Genomic DNA, 15,250 nt, shown 5'->3' with positions numbered 1-15,250 from the left:
CTTCATGAGAACTTCTAGTAAAATATTGGGAATTCTCTCGCTTAAACGATGTTCACTATCAGTAATTGAATCGTTTCATTTACACTTTCTGGACACTGTCTTTTTTTTCTTTTTTTAATTCTTTCAACTTTCACAAGGAACTTATCTAAAGACGAATGCTTTTGACATGAAATTGTGACATCACACAATCGGAAAATAGATTTGCTTCTTGCCCTGAAGAAGGTACTTTTTACCTCATTGACTTATTTTGCAAACAAAATGTGAGTCAGCCAAGCCTTGTTGTTTGACCTCCACATACTTCTGCAGTAAGAACTTTTTAAAGGATGTTGGATTCAAAATACCTGGAGAGGTTTGATTTTGCAATCCCTGCTTGCATTAGCACAGAACGGCAAGGTTAGATGCTCTTTTATGGGATTGTGATTGGTAATTGCATTTTCTTTTGCTTTAATGAAATTCCTCCTTGGCATTTTCTTCCAAATAATATCGGTCTCGTCACAATTGAATATTTGCTGTGGCATGTATGACTTAGAATCCACGAATCTTTTAAATTCTGCAATGAATGCCTTTGCTGTCTTGACATCAGAGCTCACAGTCTCAACGAGTTGCACAACACTATGGATGCCAGTTCTCTTGAAGTTTTCAAACTTCTTTTGCTGATGTACCTATATATCTTTTGGCAATAAATAATATCAAAATGCTTTTGTTCATGACTTGTCTTCATGGAAAATCTGATAAAAAAAAAATTATCCTGTACAACTGGGATATCTCAACCACCAAACTCTTCTTAGGGACTCTGTACACTCTACTACAGTTGTTCTTTTCACATAAAAATGTCTAATGAGAATTCCTAGGTCTATCAATAGCCCCAGACATCCTAACCCTTTTTGATACTTAGTGAGTATACACAAAGTTAAACTTTTTTCTAACCTCAAGTTTAATCATATTTATGCATATGTTTTATTCCATTTAAACCCTCTACAGGCAATGCTTGCGGACTCCCACTAAATAGAGTCTCCAGGCATATGACTGACATAATAAATATTAAACAATGTTAACATGTCAAAAAAAAAAAAAAAAAGTCACAAGACTGGTGTTAGGCACTGACTAATTTGTTCTGAATGTTGACCGAAATACCATTGCCAAAAAGAACATAGGCCTATCAGTAATTTTATGCCTTACTGTCAACTTATTTAGTGAAAAATAATTTGAAAATGGTTTGTGCCAAATATCAAAACCACTGTGCTCAATGTTTTATCCTTGTTCAGGTAATTTTCAAAGACCGAAAGATTGTGATAATATGAGGCATACAACTATGAGTTTGGAGGTTTTGCACTAATGTAAAGATTCCCGTTCTTATTTCCTTAAAATTGTGACTTCTGTTAAGAAAAGTACTGTACTTTATTTAGTTCTGCTTCATATTAAGGACTTACATAATTTTTTGGTTGAACTCTAAGAAAGAAACAATATGCAGTACAAGAATTTTAACTAACATTCTATTGAGTATTAATGTTACACCTTTCTAAAATTTCATGGCACTTGAAATTAACACTTTCATAAACTAAAACTCAGACAAGGAATAACACATTTCAATATGTATCTTACACAGCTTTCTTCAGCTAGTATCTTCCAAAAGCATCCAAATATAGTTCAGCAAAACTTTGTAGAGATCATCAATATTACTATTGTGAAGCTCACAAAAATTTACACATAACACATACAAACAACAGCCGGGTCAGTGTTATTGAGCTAGTAATGAACATCCAAAATGAGCACAATACATACACCATGTAACATCAAAAACTGCCAGCCCAAGAGAAATATTTGCAGTTCCATTAAACAAAATGACTTGATTCTTATAAGTAATGGAGGACTTGTATTAATTCTTACTTTGACTATCAATTCAGTAATACTTCTTTTCTGAGGCTAATGTCAACTTAATAAGGAAAAAGGAAATAATCCAATTTTGTAATCATTAGGAATAATTAATTATGAATATCTTCCACTCATTCGCAAATCCTCACTTACCATGGTAGTATAAACAATTTATACAGTACAACTGATGGTATGAATGAACACCAATTGAGCAACATGTTCCTACTGAACCAAACACTTTCTTCAGACTGAAGTTATCAAAGGTAAATATACACATGGGATCATCATCTGAAAGCCCATTCATATTACACAAATAAACATGACTCTATAAGAAACTCAGTTCTGTAAATTACAGAAAAGTAAATTGATCTTGTTATAAAAATCTTTAACGAAAGATTAATCTGCTGACTGAGAACATTAAACCTTCAAAAAAAAAAAAAAAAAAATAAAATAAAAAAGTAAAATGAGGACAGCTAAAATTCATGTTGACTGCAACTTCAAGGAGGAATACTTTGTTATATATATCACATAACGGAAATAGAAACAAGCCTACTATCACACAATAAAATCACCATAGCACACTCATTTAATTCATAACATCACAACCAAGTATTCTGGACTAATATGTCGTCAATTGCGTGTTTTTATGAATTCTGTTAAAATACTGATTTAGCTTGAGAAGCTATGCATACCTCATAATTCTGTTTTCATATAATATATAGAAAACTTATAATCTAATGACTAGTTCAGTATGGCTCTAGCATGGTTTTCATAAACAAAATAGTAATAATAAAAAAATGTACATTCTGATTAGTCTCTTTAATTTGAATGATCCCTTTCCATGGGAATGGGTATCCAAACTAAGATACATGAATAAAAAATACCAGTCCCATTTTCGTGCTTCTTGTGGCTCTTCTTTGGGAAAAGAAAAATATTGTCAAAAACAGTATATCTATCTATCTATCTATCTATCTATATATATATATATATATATATATATATATATATATATATATATATATATATATATATATATATATTATAGCCACGGAAGGAAAAATGAAAAGACTTGATTGGAGTTGGTACTTTAGTCCATTAGGGACATTAACAGACTCAACAATGATTGTTGAGTCTCTCGATGTCCCTAATGGATGAAAATACTAACTCCATTCAAGTCTTTTCATTTTTTCTTCCGTGGCTATAATACATTTTATATTCATCACGTATCAGCTTTCATGATTTCTACACACACACTTACACACACATATGCAAAAGAACCACAGGGAAAATGAAAATATGAAATGTAAGATTAAGTCCTGACTAGTTTGGTGATACTTCTTCAGAGGACTCTGAAGAAGTACTGTATCACAAAACTAGTCAGGACTTAATCTTGTATTTCATATTTTCGTTTTCCCTGTGGTTCTTTTGCATCTGAGCATCACATTTCCCTGTGATTTTTACGCATATGTCATACTGAGGTACTGGATGAACTTCAAATGGAAAAAGTAGGGGACAAAGAATAACACATCCAGAACAGAAAAATACTAAAAGTATTTGAAATTTGGAAGGATTTAGTTCTGATTTTAGGACACTATTTGGTATAATATGTAATGTTCCTTTCAATACTTTTAGAGTATAATGCCCAATTACTAGTTTGCAATAACTACCAATTCAGTTATTTTATCAATAGCAGATCACCGTTAATTGGGTTTCTTTTTTCATATTTTTGGTTAATTTTAGTATATTTGGAAACTAACACATTACTCCTTTTGAATTTTCCAATTGATTATACCTTTTATTTTCAGGTTACCATTGCTATTTATATAAACCAGTTTGGGAGTTGCAGTGTGGGGCTTTTAAATTTTTTTAATCATTCAAGACTATAATTTTGTCTAAAGTGGACTAAGCCTAAAATAAATATCTTCAACATTGCATTCAATGTCACCCAATCTATATATTCTAAAAAGTCCTGGTAAAATTTCATTCTTTTAGTCATCCTTCCCCTAAACCCCCCAAAGTACATATTTTTTTTCTAGACATTGATTACACAAAATCTTTTATTTCTCCATTTCTCGAACATAAAGGATGAATGGTTTTCTCCTAATCTCAGCATTTTTTCTTATTTTTCTCTTGAAAACCTGGTATGGTAATGATTTCTTACTGCCCTTTAGCTTAATCTGTGGTGCACATTTTACCTAAGAATCTGAGTTATCAATGTCGAAAAGTGTATCATCAAAATGCGCTACCAAAAAAAAAAAAAAAAATCATAAGTACTTGTCTGCTTTCTAACGTCTGTCTCCAGTTGTTCTTTGTGTAGTATCAATTTATCTAGAAATACCATTCAATCTCAATGAGATTTTAGTTCTCTTTGCTGGAAAATTATGAGGGTTTAATCAGAATAAGTGAGAGATGACCACTCGTCATCAAATGGATTATTTGTTTCATTCTGGAGTAATAAATTGAAAAGTTGGTACTACAGCATGACTAATAAGATATTCCTTAGCTTCTAATTGAAGTTACTATCTCTCTCTCTCTCTCTCTCTCTCTCTCTCTCTCTCTCTCTCTCTCTCTCTCTCTCTCTCTCTCTCTCTCTCTCATATAATACAAATATACTTTGTTCCTATATTGAACCTAATAGAAGTTGATCTTCACGAATTTAACGTAGAAAAGTCAACCATAAATAATGTTCTACCATAATTAACCTTTAAAAAGAAACTTTCATAAAACTTGATATGCAAATCCATGAAATATAATCACACAACGAAAGGGCACAACCATAATCGCCATTATCATCCTTTTTTACAATGAGTTTTTCCTTTATGAAGTCAGACAAGTAACCAGCTCCTGCCATGCTAATCGGTTTTATAGACTTTATACCAGAATTCCCATATGGACACTTCTATTTAATTTCCTGGGCACTAATATTAGTCTACATTTACTTACAAGTACCTTACTTGCATATCTACGCTTCTCTCTTTCTAATCGCATGCCTAAGTACTCTATCAAATTTCCCACCCTCTGAGTACCAAATCCTTATACCCTCACTATTTGTAAGAAATATTTTCCAATTCATTTCATAAACACTAAAAAATCAATGGTTTCTGTAATGCATAAGTCTCTGCTAAATAAAAAATATAGGCATTATGCAGGTGACCTAGATTACTTTTCTGTTTACTAATGGGATAGTAATGGTCCTTAAACTCTTCTTAATGAATCTGGTAACTTTTCTCAAAATTCGTGTTTTTATTCTATTCTTCTTGGTAGTGGGGCATACTATATTTTGACAACATATGTATAACAAATATTAAGGGATTTATATACAAGGAACAAAGAAATATATCAAGAGAAAAATTCCTTTAACTCCCGAATCCTAACAAGGCATTTCCTTTTGTGAAAGATTAAAGTCATAAAAGGAATTACTGTAAGATTTTAAATTAAGTTATTCACCTATTCAAGATTTCTATGATGTAAGCTGTTGCCACATGAAAGAATTTTGGCAATTTGAAAATTCAAACCCCCAAGATATAGATCTCTCTCTCTCTCTCTCTCTCTCTCTCTCTCTCTCTCTCTCTCTCTCTCTCTCTCTCTCTCTCTCTCTCTCTCTCTCTCTCTCTCTCTCTCTCTCTCTCTCTCTCTCTCTCTTTTTTTACTTTTAGAACTTACATTTCATTCAAAATGTTATATGAACATGGAAGCTTATTTCTGTAGGTATGTGGTTTTTGTAAAATGATAGCAGCTTGCAGGTACCGTTTCTTATTTGTTATGTGTATAGGGAACGTATGTGTCACTTTTTAAGGATAAAATACAACCTACATAAAAAATCGCCTTATGACAGGTCTCTAGAAACCAATTAACGACTTAGGGCTAGGTATTAATTTATCACCTTGCTGTTGCATGCCAACATGACATTTATAGGACCAAAATTAATAATTTGACGTAGTAAATATTGGCAAATTATCATCATTTAAAAAATAGAATTAAAAATAAGGAAAACAATAAAAATCAAATGAAATACTAGATAAAATTAACACACATCCAAGAATAAAGTTAATTTGCACCAAAGCCTCAGTTTCTGACACAAAATGAAATAAGTTTGTTCCAGTCTCGCAAGTGTTTAGCTAATTTGGTATCTTAGATAAAGAGAGAAAATATGTCGCTGAAAACAGGAAAAAACTACCAAGTGACTACCCCGATAAACAAGGCTCATATTCATACTATAAAGCATAGGGAATCCCATAACAATTACAAAAAAAATGGCAGGCAAGCAAAGGAATGGTGTTCAAGCCAAGAGCAAATTGCAAGAGTGAGTTTCCTTTTCCCTTAAAAAATGGATACCAAGTACATGATTCAATCATCATCTGACAGTGAACATCATTACAAATCATTAACAAAGCTATGCTCTGCTACTACAGAATATCTAATATATTATTATCTGGCTGTCTAAGATCACATAAACGTGACTACTATACACTTAAAATTATATTGGCCCAATTTTAGAAAAATCACTTTTATCTTAAGTAGAATTACTCATCCCATTCTGATGGGCAGAATAAGAAACTTCTTCTTTACCTATAAAAATCCTATACTATAATAAATATAAGAAAAAAGGGTCATTCTATTGTGAGGCTCAAAGAATATGCATCCTATGAATACTGTACTGTACATTTCACCTAATTCACATTCCCAAAAATGCAATAAAAATAACCTCACCGGTATTACTAAATTCTATTTTTCCTTTGAAAGGTTTAAAAATGACTGAACAAATTATCAAATTTCAGCATTGATTAATATAAAATCCTTGAATATATCCTCGAGTATAATGAGGAGACGTAATGTACCTTGTACTATACTACAGTAATTAGTTTTTTGAAAGCTGTCCTTACAAAAGTTAAATATCACACAGATTCAAACATAATGCGTTTGAAACAAATGAGTGGCTAACTGCCTTTAGTTCCTGTGGTATAAAATCTTGTTTTCCCATAACAAAAAAATCAGTTGTCAAACTATGCCAAGCAATCAGTAATGCATAAATAAAAGCAGTTCATCTATTTAGTCACTTAAATACAAATAGAAATATATCAACATGCCTGAATTGCCTGATTGTAACATCTATTATGAATTACTAGTGCTTTATATGTGAAATTGAATGTATGAATCCCCTAAGGTTACAAAATCTGAATAATTCTTATGGCCCATAAGTACATGTCTCTTTATTTGGATTATGCCTATTTGCAGGTTCAGGGTAAGGCAAAGAATGCATAATGGTTACTTAAACTGATAGAGTTGTGTCAAATGTTCTTATTCCTTGAAAATATATGGAATATGTTTATCATCAAAATTTTGTAAAGGATGACGGAAAATATAAACTGCTATTCTTAACACCAAAAATTTACATAAGATGGAAAAAATAATTGATTTTAAATTATCAACAGATTGAAATTTCTGTCCTCAAGAAAATGGAAATCACAGTGGTCTCAAAGTACATTGTTACTGATTCTCCTTGCTTTTAAAACAAAGAAATTATGTGATCCCCCAAAACTTAGAGGTCCTCATCTAAAGGCAAGCATAACCCAACCATTTAGACTGGTCCTAAGACTCCTCCAGTCAGCCCTTACATTCATGTCATATATTTCACAGAATTTCTCCTTTTTTTTGTAAGATCGACAAAAGTACGTGGAAAGATTTTGACGGGACACAAACTTATTGCTTGACCTGAGCCATTACACTGAAGCATGGCAATACAAACTATGCCTACTGCTACTGAGTAATCCTAGAATATGCAGACTTGCAAGCATAACTATCAATTAAGAATTACAGTATATCACTTCTGCTAAGAGATAATGTACTAGGTACAAGATCATCACACAAAAATGCTATCAATGAGTGTTTCATGTTTAAGAATGGGAAACTTTGCATATAAAAAATACTCATACATAATTATGTAGAATGCAGCTACTTTATAACCAAGAAAGTAAATAGTTACCACATAAGTAAAATTCATTCAACTTTTGCACAAATACTCAGAAAATGTATTAAACTGTAGGACCTTGTAGTTTGATGACAGCCAAAACTAAATCTCCTAAGTACACAATATTTCATAATACTGAATTAAAGGCAAACGGAGATGAAAAAATAACTATGAGAATGAAATATAATCAGAGAAATACTGCAATCAGTAAAAGGTTTCAATCATTGTCAACAACTGCTTAAGTAGTTAGAGAAACTATTAGACATTAAATTTTTTTACCCTTTTCCAGGCATATAGGCATACATAAATTACAAGAGGCTTGTAATTTTTATAGAACAAGTACGTCTACCGCAACCCTTTTATCCCAAAAAGGAAAAATACACCTAAGCTACTGTTTTGGTTTCCATTACTGGCTTGCATAACTTCTTCTTGAATCATGTTTAGCAGAGCTAAGAGGTTGCTCTGTCAAGTTGAATCTAATCAAGAGAAGCTATGATTCACTACCTAAAGAACAGTCCACATCTCTTATGAAAGATGCAATCACATCCACATTTAATAGCATTCTGCACTTTATAACCAAGATTTTCCTTGACAACTGAACATGCAGTGTACTCAGTATTACTGTATGAAAGACTCAATAAACCCAATGACTAAATCATGGGCAAACACCACGAAAAAATGTTTCTAGAATCAACACGAAGATGATAAAAATAATTTCTTTTTTTACATTTATATATCACAAAGTAAGATCTATGGCAACATTTGCATTGAACTTCCAAGTTATCATTTGAAATATACAACAGAAATCATTTCTAAATTCATCTTGAACAGTAATATACCACAATAATTAGCATTAAAAGAACTGTAATCAACCAACAGTAAAAGTATATATTTTGTTTAAAAGGTTACTGGCATTATGTGAATCTGAAAAAAGAATATCACCCTAAAAAAATATATGATCAAAAGGAGGTGTTGCTTGACATATCGCAAGTTATCTAAGTAAGTCACATATTCAAATTACGAATTCCTCACTTTGTATGAAATTGTTGAAGGCAGAGATCACACGACCATTCACCCTCGGGTGGCTCCATCAAAGGGGGTCGCAGACAGTAAAGATGATATCCCCGATCGCAGTCGTCACAGAAAAGCAATTGATCCTATAAAATAATGAAATGATACTTATGTTTCATTTATTCATTCAATTAAACTAGTGTCACGATTCCTGTAGTCACTAGCACTGGATACAGATAATAATTTCTTGATTATTTTCATATCAAACACTGACTTCATATTTATACTTGTAACTACTTACAAGTCTTAGATTTGTAAGTTTATATATAATCTTGTAAAACATAACAGTAATGAATATCTTTAGGAAACCAGAACTTTAATGACCAGTTTTATTATTTCCATACTAACCTCATGATAATGCTTCTATTGAAGTCTGGTCAATATATGTGCAAATAGCCTCTTAACATCATACCTCAATTAACATGCAACAATTCTGTATACATCATGAAGCAGAAAATCTCGTGTTTTGACGTATATGTCAACAACGTGATTCAATCTATTAATTGGCAACCCAAGACAAATTTTGTAACTGCTGCACCACGAGTTCCCTTTTATACTTAGCCACAAAGGCATTTAAAGTTTCTAAATACCGACTGTTTGGTCTGTTAGTACAGACTATGCAATTCATTTACATAGATATCCTACTACTAGATGCCGTAAGACCCATATTAGCCAATGGTAGTGCATACATGAAGACCACTGCCATCTTGGTATGGGGGAGATGGTAAGTGGCTAGCATGGTGATCAATGTAATTAAACAATGCATACACAGTTTCTCATAAAATGTGTGCATAACACTTCAACATTTACCAAGCTTCTACCTTGATATGTTACACTGAATAAATATACATCTGAATATTATCATTTACTGATATAACGGATTTTGAAGCAAAGCGAAAAATCTATTTTTGGGTGAGAGGGCCATGTCGTCCTGATGGAAGGTTCCTTTAGGCAGCTTTCTAAGGGATATTTGGCTACAGTGATACTCCCAGAGAATTGACCATAGGTCTCCAGAATTCTAACTCCTGGCGCAAGTATCCTTAAAATTTTTCTTAAGGATATCGCATAATATCAGGGGAAGTATATCTTGGTACGACACATGGCAATCGTCACCCCGAATAGAGTTTTCGCTCTGAAGGGGAAGAGTGGCGAAATTGAAGGGGAGCCGTTATCAAGGTTACCCTTCCTTCCTCCCCTACTATTACAGGGCTCAAAATGGCAGCTCATTCCTTGTAGCATTGAGCATGGTGCTACAGATAGAGTAGTTTCGGGAGGGATTATTATATAATCCTTTTCTTAGAAAATGAGGGTGGGTCCATCAGGATGACATGGCCATCTCACCCAAAATTAGAGTTTTCGCTTTGCTTCAAAATCCGTTTTTTGAGCTCAAGCCACGTCGTCCTGATGGAAGTTTACCGAGAATTACTTGAAAGTACTATATCTGTGGGTTTGTATAAGTGCCTTAACCTTGGGTCAGCTTTTATGTGGTCATCCAGACCACTGAAATATATGACGATACCGTTATACGTCATTACCTCTAATCATGGAACAATGTTAGGTTTGTATTCATATAAGAACAAATATAAATATAATTCAGATCTTTTTTGTTCATATGATCAAGTACCTTAAGTATGAATTTTACTTAGGAAAATAAGTAAAGAACTCCGTCTAAGTTTATTTAGCTATGTATGGGGCGAAATAAGATGCAAATACACATTCACCAATTTTATTAAATATATAATCAAAATGGAACAGAAGGTGTATTAAAATTTGTAATAGAATTATACATTCAACATAGACAAATAAAAATATTTTCAACCTGAAAGGGAAGAAAAACTGATTGGCCACTCAATAATCGTTAGGGAGATGGTCGAAGCGGCAGCCTAACCGCCTTTGTAGGAGCCCGGCCGGTAACCCAGTCAGCCCGGCAAGCGGGGTGATTGTAGAATACCGGCCACAGGAATCGTGCTAGAGGACAGAAGGGGAAGGGAAAGGGTCTTATATTTTACAGAGAAAGGTGGCGGCAGGTATACTTCCTACTTTTGGCTGTAAGTGAAGGAAACATGGTTTCCTATACCAGCGCCGTCTTGGGCGGCAGAGGAATAACGATTCCCCAGCCTGAGACATTGCCGGATATAAGACATGTCTTCTAGTCTACAAGGGAGAAAGGTGGCGGCAATTATACCACCCACTTTCGGTTGTAGACTAGGGAAGCCGAACTTCCTATGCCGGCAACGATGTAACCGGCAGGGGAATGACTATTCCCCTATCGTTACCGTCGCCGACAACAAGACAGAATACCCTGAGTTACTGTTGTATTCCAAAGCCGGGATACTCGCCGGAAAAGAAGATCGACAGAAAACACTATCCAAGTCAAGCCGGAGTACACTAATCGATGGCGATGACAGAAGATAGGGTTGTTGCCGGGGCTGGCTGCACTCAGGGGGAAGGAAGGGTTTAACCTCATTTCTCTAAAAAAAAAAAAGTGTATCGAATTATACTAATAATTCTAGGAGATATTTATCTCTGACTGAATAAATAAAACGATACTAGAGGTTAAACGGGGAATAACGTTACTAAAGTAAACTAAAACGAGTTAGGTTAACCTAACCCGAGTCGGGCTCTTGGCTACGCTAGTACCACCGAGGTCCTATCGTCAATGATAGAAACGATATTAGGAAAAGGAAATATTGGAAGGAAGGGTTTATCCTCATTTCTCTAAAAGAGAAGCGTATCAAATTATAATAGTAATTCTAGGAGATATATATATCTCCAACCGAATTAATAAAAATTATACAAGAGGTTAAACGGGGGATAACGTTACTTAAGTCTACTAAAACGAGTTAGGCTAACCTAACCTGAGTCGGGATCTCAGCTACGCTAGTACCACCGAGGCCCTATCGTAAACGATAGAAACGTTTAATAGGAAGAGCAAATATTACATGTGTAAAGCTTATCTTCACTAGTATAATTTTGCCTACATAGGTAGAACTTCTTTACTAGCTAATTACCGGGAACGTCGTACTACTAACTAAATAAAGCATTTGTTGCGTACGACAGCAGTCTTAAAATGGCCACCTCCAGGGATGACAGTGCTCCGCTTAACACACATAAATTATGTTAATTACACTGTGAGAAGGGAGCCAAAAATTATACACAGGAAAGATTAAATACTCAACTTTCCAGAGGATGAAGATGCTGTAGATTGCATGGTAATATTCCTTCAAAACGGTAACAACACTGAGAGCATGTGGGAGAAACACTGTGCTTAAATGGCTACTTTTAAAGGAATGGTTACGCCATAGTAGTACGGGGAGGGAATCCACCGGGTAACCTTGATAACGGCTCCCCTTCAAACTCGCCACTCTTCCCCCTCAAGGCGAAAACTCTATTCGGGGTGAAGATTGCTATGTGTCGTATCAAGAAATACGTCCCCTGATATTATGCGATATCCTTAAAAGTCATATTCAGGATACTCACGCCAGGAGTTAGAATTCTGGAGACCTGTGGTCAATTCTCTGGGAGTATCACTGAAGCCAAATATCCCTTAGAAAGCTACCTAAAGGAACCTCCTGATATCAGGATGACATGGCTGAGCCCATATATATATATATATATATATATATATATATATATATATATATATATATATATATATATATATATATATATATATATATATATATATTATATATAGTATCTATATATATGTATGTACATGAGAGTTCAACAAAACCTGCAAGATATGTATGTATGTATGTATGCATGTTTGTATGCATATATGTATATTCACACACACACACACACACACACACACATATATATATATATATATTTGTATAATTATACATATTTGTAAATATATACTGTAGATATACTGTATACAGTATATCATGGTGTGGTGATGACTTCTGTGGTAAGCCTTCTTACCTTGTATGGAAGCTGTATTGATAATGTAAAAATACCTCTAAAAAGTAGTATGAACTATAATACCGTGATAGAAACCATGTGAACATTGTAGTGCAGTACAGTGGGTTACCTAGTGTGTTACTCAACCCCTACCATGCAGTGGTCTGTGCTTAGGGGAGTTATGAGGTGACCCATCCTAGGGAACCAAGTATTCACAGATTTTTGCTATGTTACCTAACCCCCGTAAATAAGGAGGGCCCACTGTATTACATTCATCAAACAATTTTGTCTTTATGCATTTTATATAAACAATTTATCTCAGGCACTTGGTCCACTGAGAAATTTTGTCATTAGGCAGTTTGTCAGTCAGTGTTTAACTTTAGATATTCAGTCTTTGTACTAAAGAGATAAGTAATGAAAATGCTTTATTCAATAATAAAAATATTTCAAAATAATTGCCAAAAGAGTACCTATAATCAAACTATGAGAAAATGCCATATATTCAAAGCAATGTGTTTCAAATATAAAAAATTTAAAAACTACATTTTCATAAATGTTTATCACTGCATACAGAGGGCTGCTTCAAATTACATATTCCTTCAATTTAAAGAAAGCTGCAATTCATATCAATGGGTTGAGACAAAGTTGACATCCTAATATTCATCAATCCAGTATATAATCAACAAGTTTAGAGCATTTCACAATTTACAAGAAGTGAGGTAACTTGATCTCATTAAAGTCCTATCATATTGAAAAGAGACCTTCTCGACCTTGAAATAAGTAAAAAAACAACCACATTTAATCCACCCCATTTGCCACAATACTAGGTTTCTGGGCTCCGACCCGTGCCGCCCAGTGAAATGCTCCTTTAACATAATTTCTAAGGTAAAAAACTGCTATAAATTTACCAGAGAAAAATTGTATAGGAATGCTAGGTTGAACCCAGCTCGCTCACCTTAATAAGGTGTCGATATACTACTGGGGCGTGAATTAATCACAACCAGAGGCCTCGCACCATTTAGATATCTCCTGTCAATATCCCCGAACAGCGAGGTGCCGTTCAACATCCTACTACTACTAGCAATCCCACGCCAGTGACGTCACTCCTTTCATAGCACGCAGTTTGCTAGCCGTATTTTGCCTTGTGTGTGAATTTCGCTGGTTTTTTTCTGGATTTACCTCAAGATGTCGGACTCCACTGTCACTACATCTGAGTTAAGTACCAGATCTATGAGTTTTGAGATTTTGGAGGGGGCCTTGCCCCTTTTTGTTTATATTATTCAGCTTTATTATTCACGACCTTGCGTGGGTCTCTCATGGCACTCGGCTCCCTCCTCTCTCTCTCTCGTTCGTTCTTAACGATTTTCAATAAGTCCTCCATACTGATTGTTTCTCGTTATGAACCTTATGGATAGCCACGGTTCACACACCGTATTAATTTTATATAGTCCTGTTTTTATGATAACAGTTATTACATATACGTGTGCGTATTTTCGGTAGGTTGGCATGCCTGATCGCCTTCGGCGTTCTATTCCACATATTATTACTTGGATTATCTACGTTCGCACGCCACGGACTTGCTTATCATTTTAACGTCATTTGTTTGCTTGCATTAGCTCGAGGGGCTTTCATGAGTCAGATATTACATATTAGTTTTCATTTTGTTAGCACTTCACTGACTCTGTGTTATGTTGGTAGCCCTGCCTACTCCCAGCGCCGTCAGGCTTGGTTTTCTCCTGTCTCATGTTCGCTCCCTCGTTTGTTTTACGATTGATGTATAGCTAATTTTATTATTATTATCATCCAGCATGCCTTCCTATCTTATTTTACCATGTGTTATGTTTATTATAGTGTTATTAGTCTTTCCGCGTGATCATATCAATCGTGGGTCTGGCAGGTTGGTATACCTGCTATCGCCCCACTCCTAGCCTCCTCCCGCCGATACCCCACCCCAGGTTTCCCTCCCTCTCTTTCTCCCGATCGAGTTTGAGTCACTTTATAGCGCTATGTACCCCTCCCGGGGGCATTCGCTTTGCACGGGCGGTTCCCGTTGATCTGTGAGGCATACTATTATTATACATTAACGTACATTACTTACTCTTTCCACTACTCTACCCGGTCGTAGTCGTTTTCTTTCCGTCGCTCGTTTGGCCAATGATCGGCGGGAAGTTTTCGGCTCGGTCCGTGATACCTTGTTGTTATTTTATTTATTTTATTAAGTTTTGTACGTGCTACTCCCTCTCGGTTCCGCACATCACGGACCCATTTAAGATCCCTTCCCCCTCTCTAGTGTCACGCACCTCACGGACCTCATATAGATATATATATATATATATATATATATATATATATATATATATATATACAGTATATGTATAAAGACTTTCATTACGGGATCCCCGGAAGTAGCTTTTATTCATTACCATCCGG

The 15,250-nt window shown here is 34.6% G+C and overlaps 1 protein-coding gene and 1 long non-coding RNA gene across 6 annotated transcripts in view; one reads left to right on the top strand and one right to left on the bottom strand.

The window, feature by feature from the left end:
* The window catches only part of LOC137629550 (uncharacterized), a 215,658-nt gene that overhangs the window by 73,143 nt on the left and 127,265 nt on the right, over positions 1–15,250 (top strand). The gene's annotated exons all lie outside the window — the stretch shown is intronic.
* Positions 4,423–15,250, bottom strand: part of LOC137629548 (zinc finger protein ubi-d4 B-like) — a 261,108-nt gene continuing 250,280 nt past the window's right edge. For 3 of the 5 annotated variants that reach the window (XM_068360969.1, XM_068360971.1, XM_068360974.1), the window contains one exon: positions 4,424–8,997. In XM_068360969.1, coding sequence (XP_068217070.1) covers positions 8,869–8,997 — 129 coding nt within the window. In that variant the 3' untranslated portion in view covers positions 4,424–8,868. Of the gene's footprint in view, positions 8,998–15,250 lie in introns of all 5 variants that reach the window. The other 2 variants (XM_068360970.1, XM_068360972.1) reach the window with 2 other exon arrangements.

This window comes from Palaemon carinicauda, chromosome 37 (genome assembly GCF_036898095.1).
Source record: "Palaemon carinicauda isolate YSFRI2023 chromosome 37, ASM3689809v2, whole genome shotgun sequence".
NCBI classification, from domain to species: Eukaryota; Metazoa; Arthropoda; class Malacostraca; order Decapoda; family Palaemonidae; genus Palaemon; species Palaemon carinicauda.
This window is presented reverse-complemented; position numbering and strand designations above follow the sequence as displayed.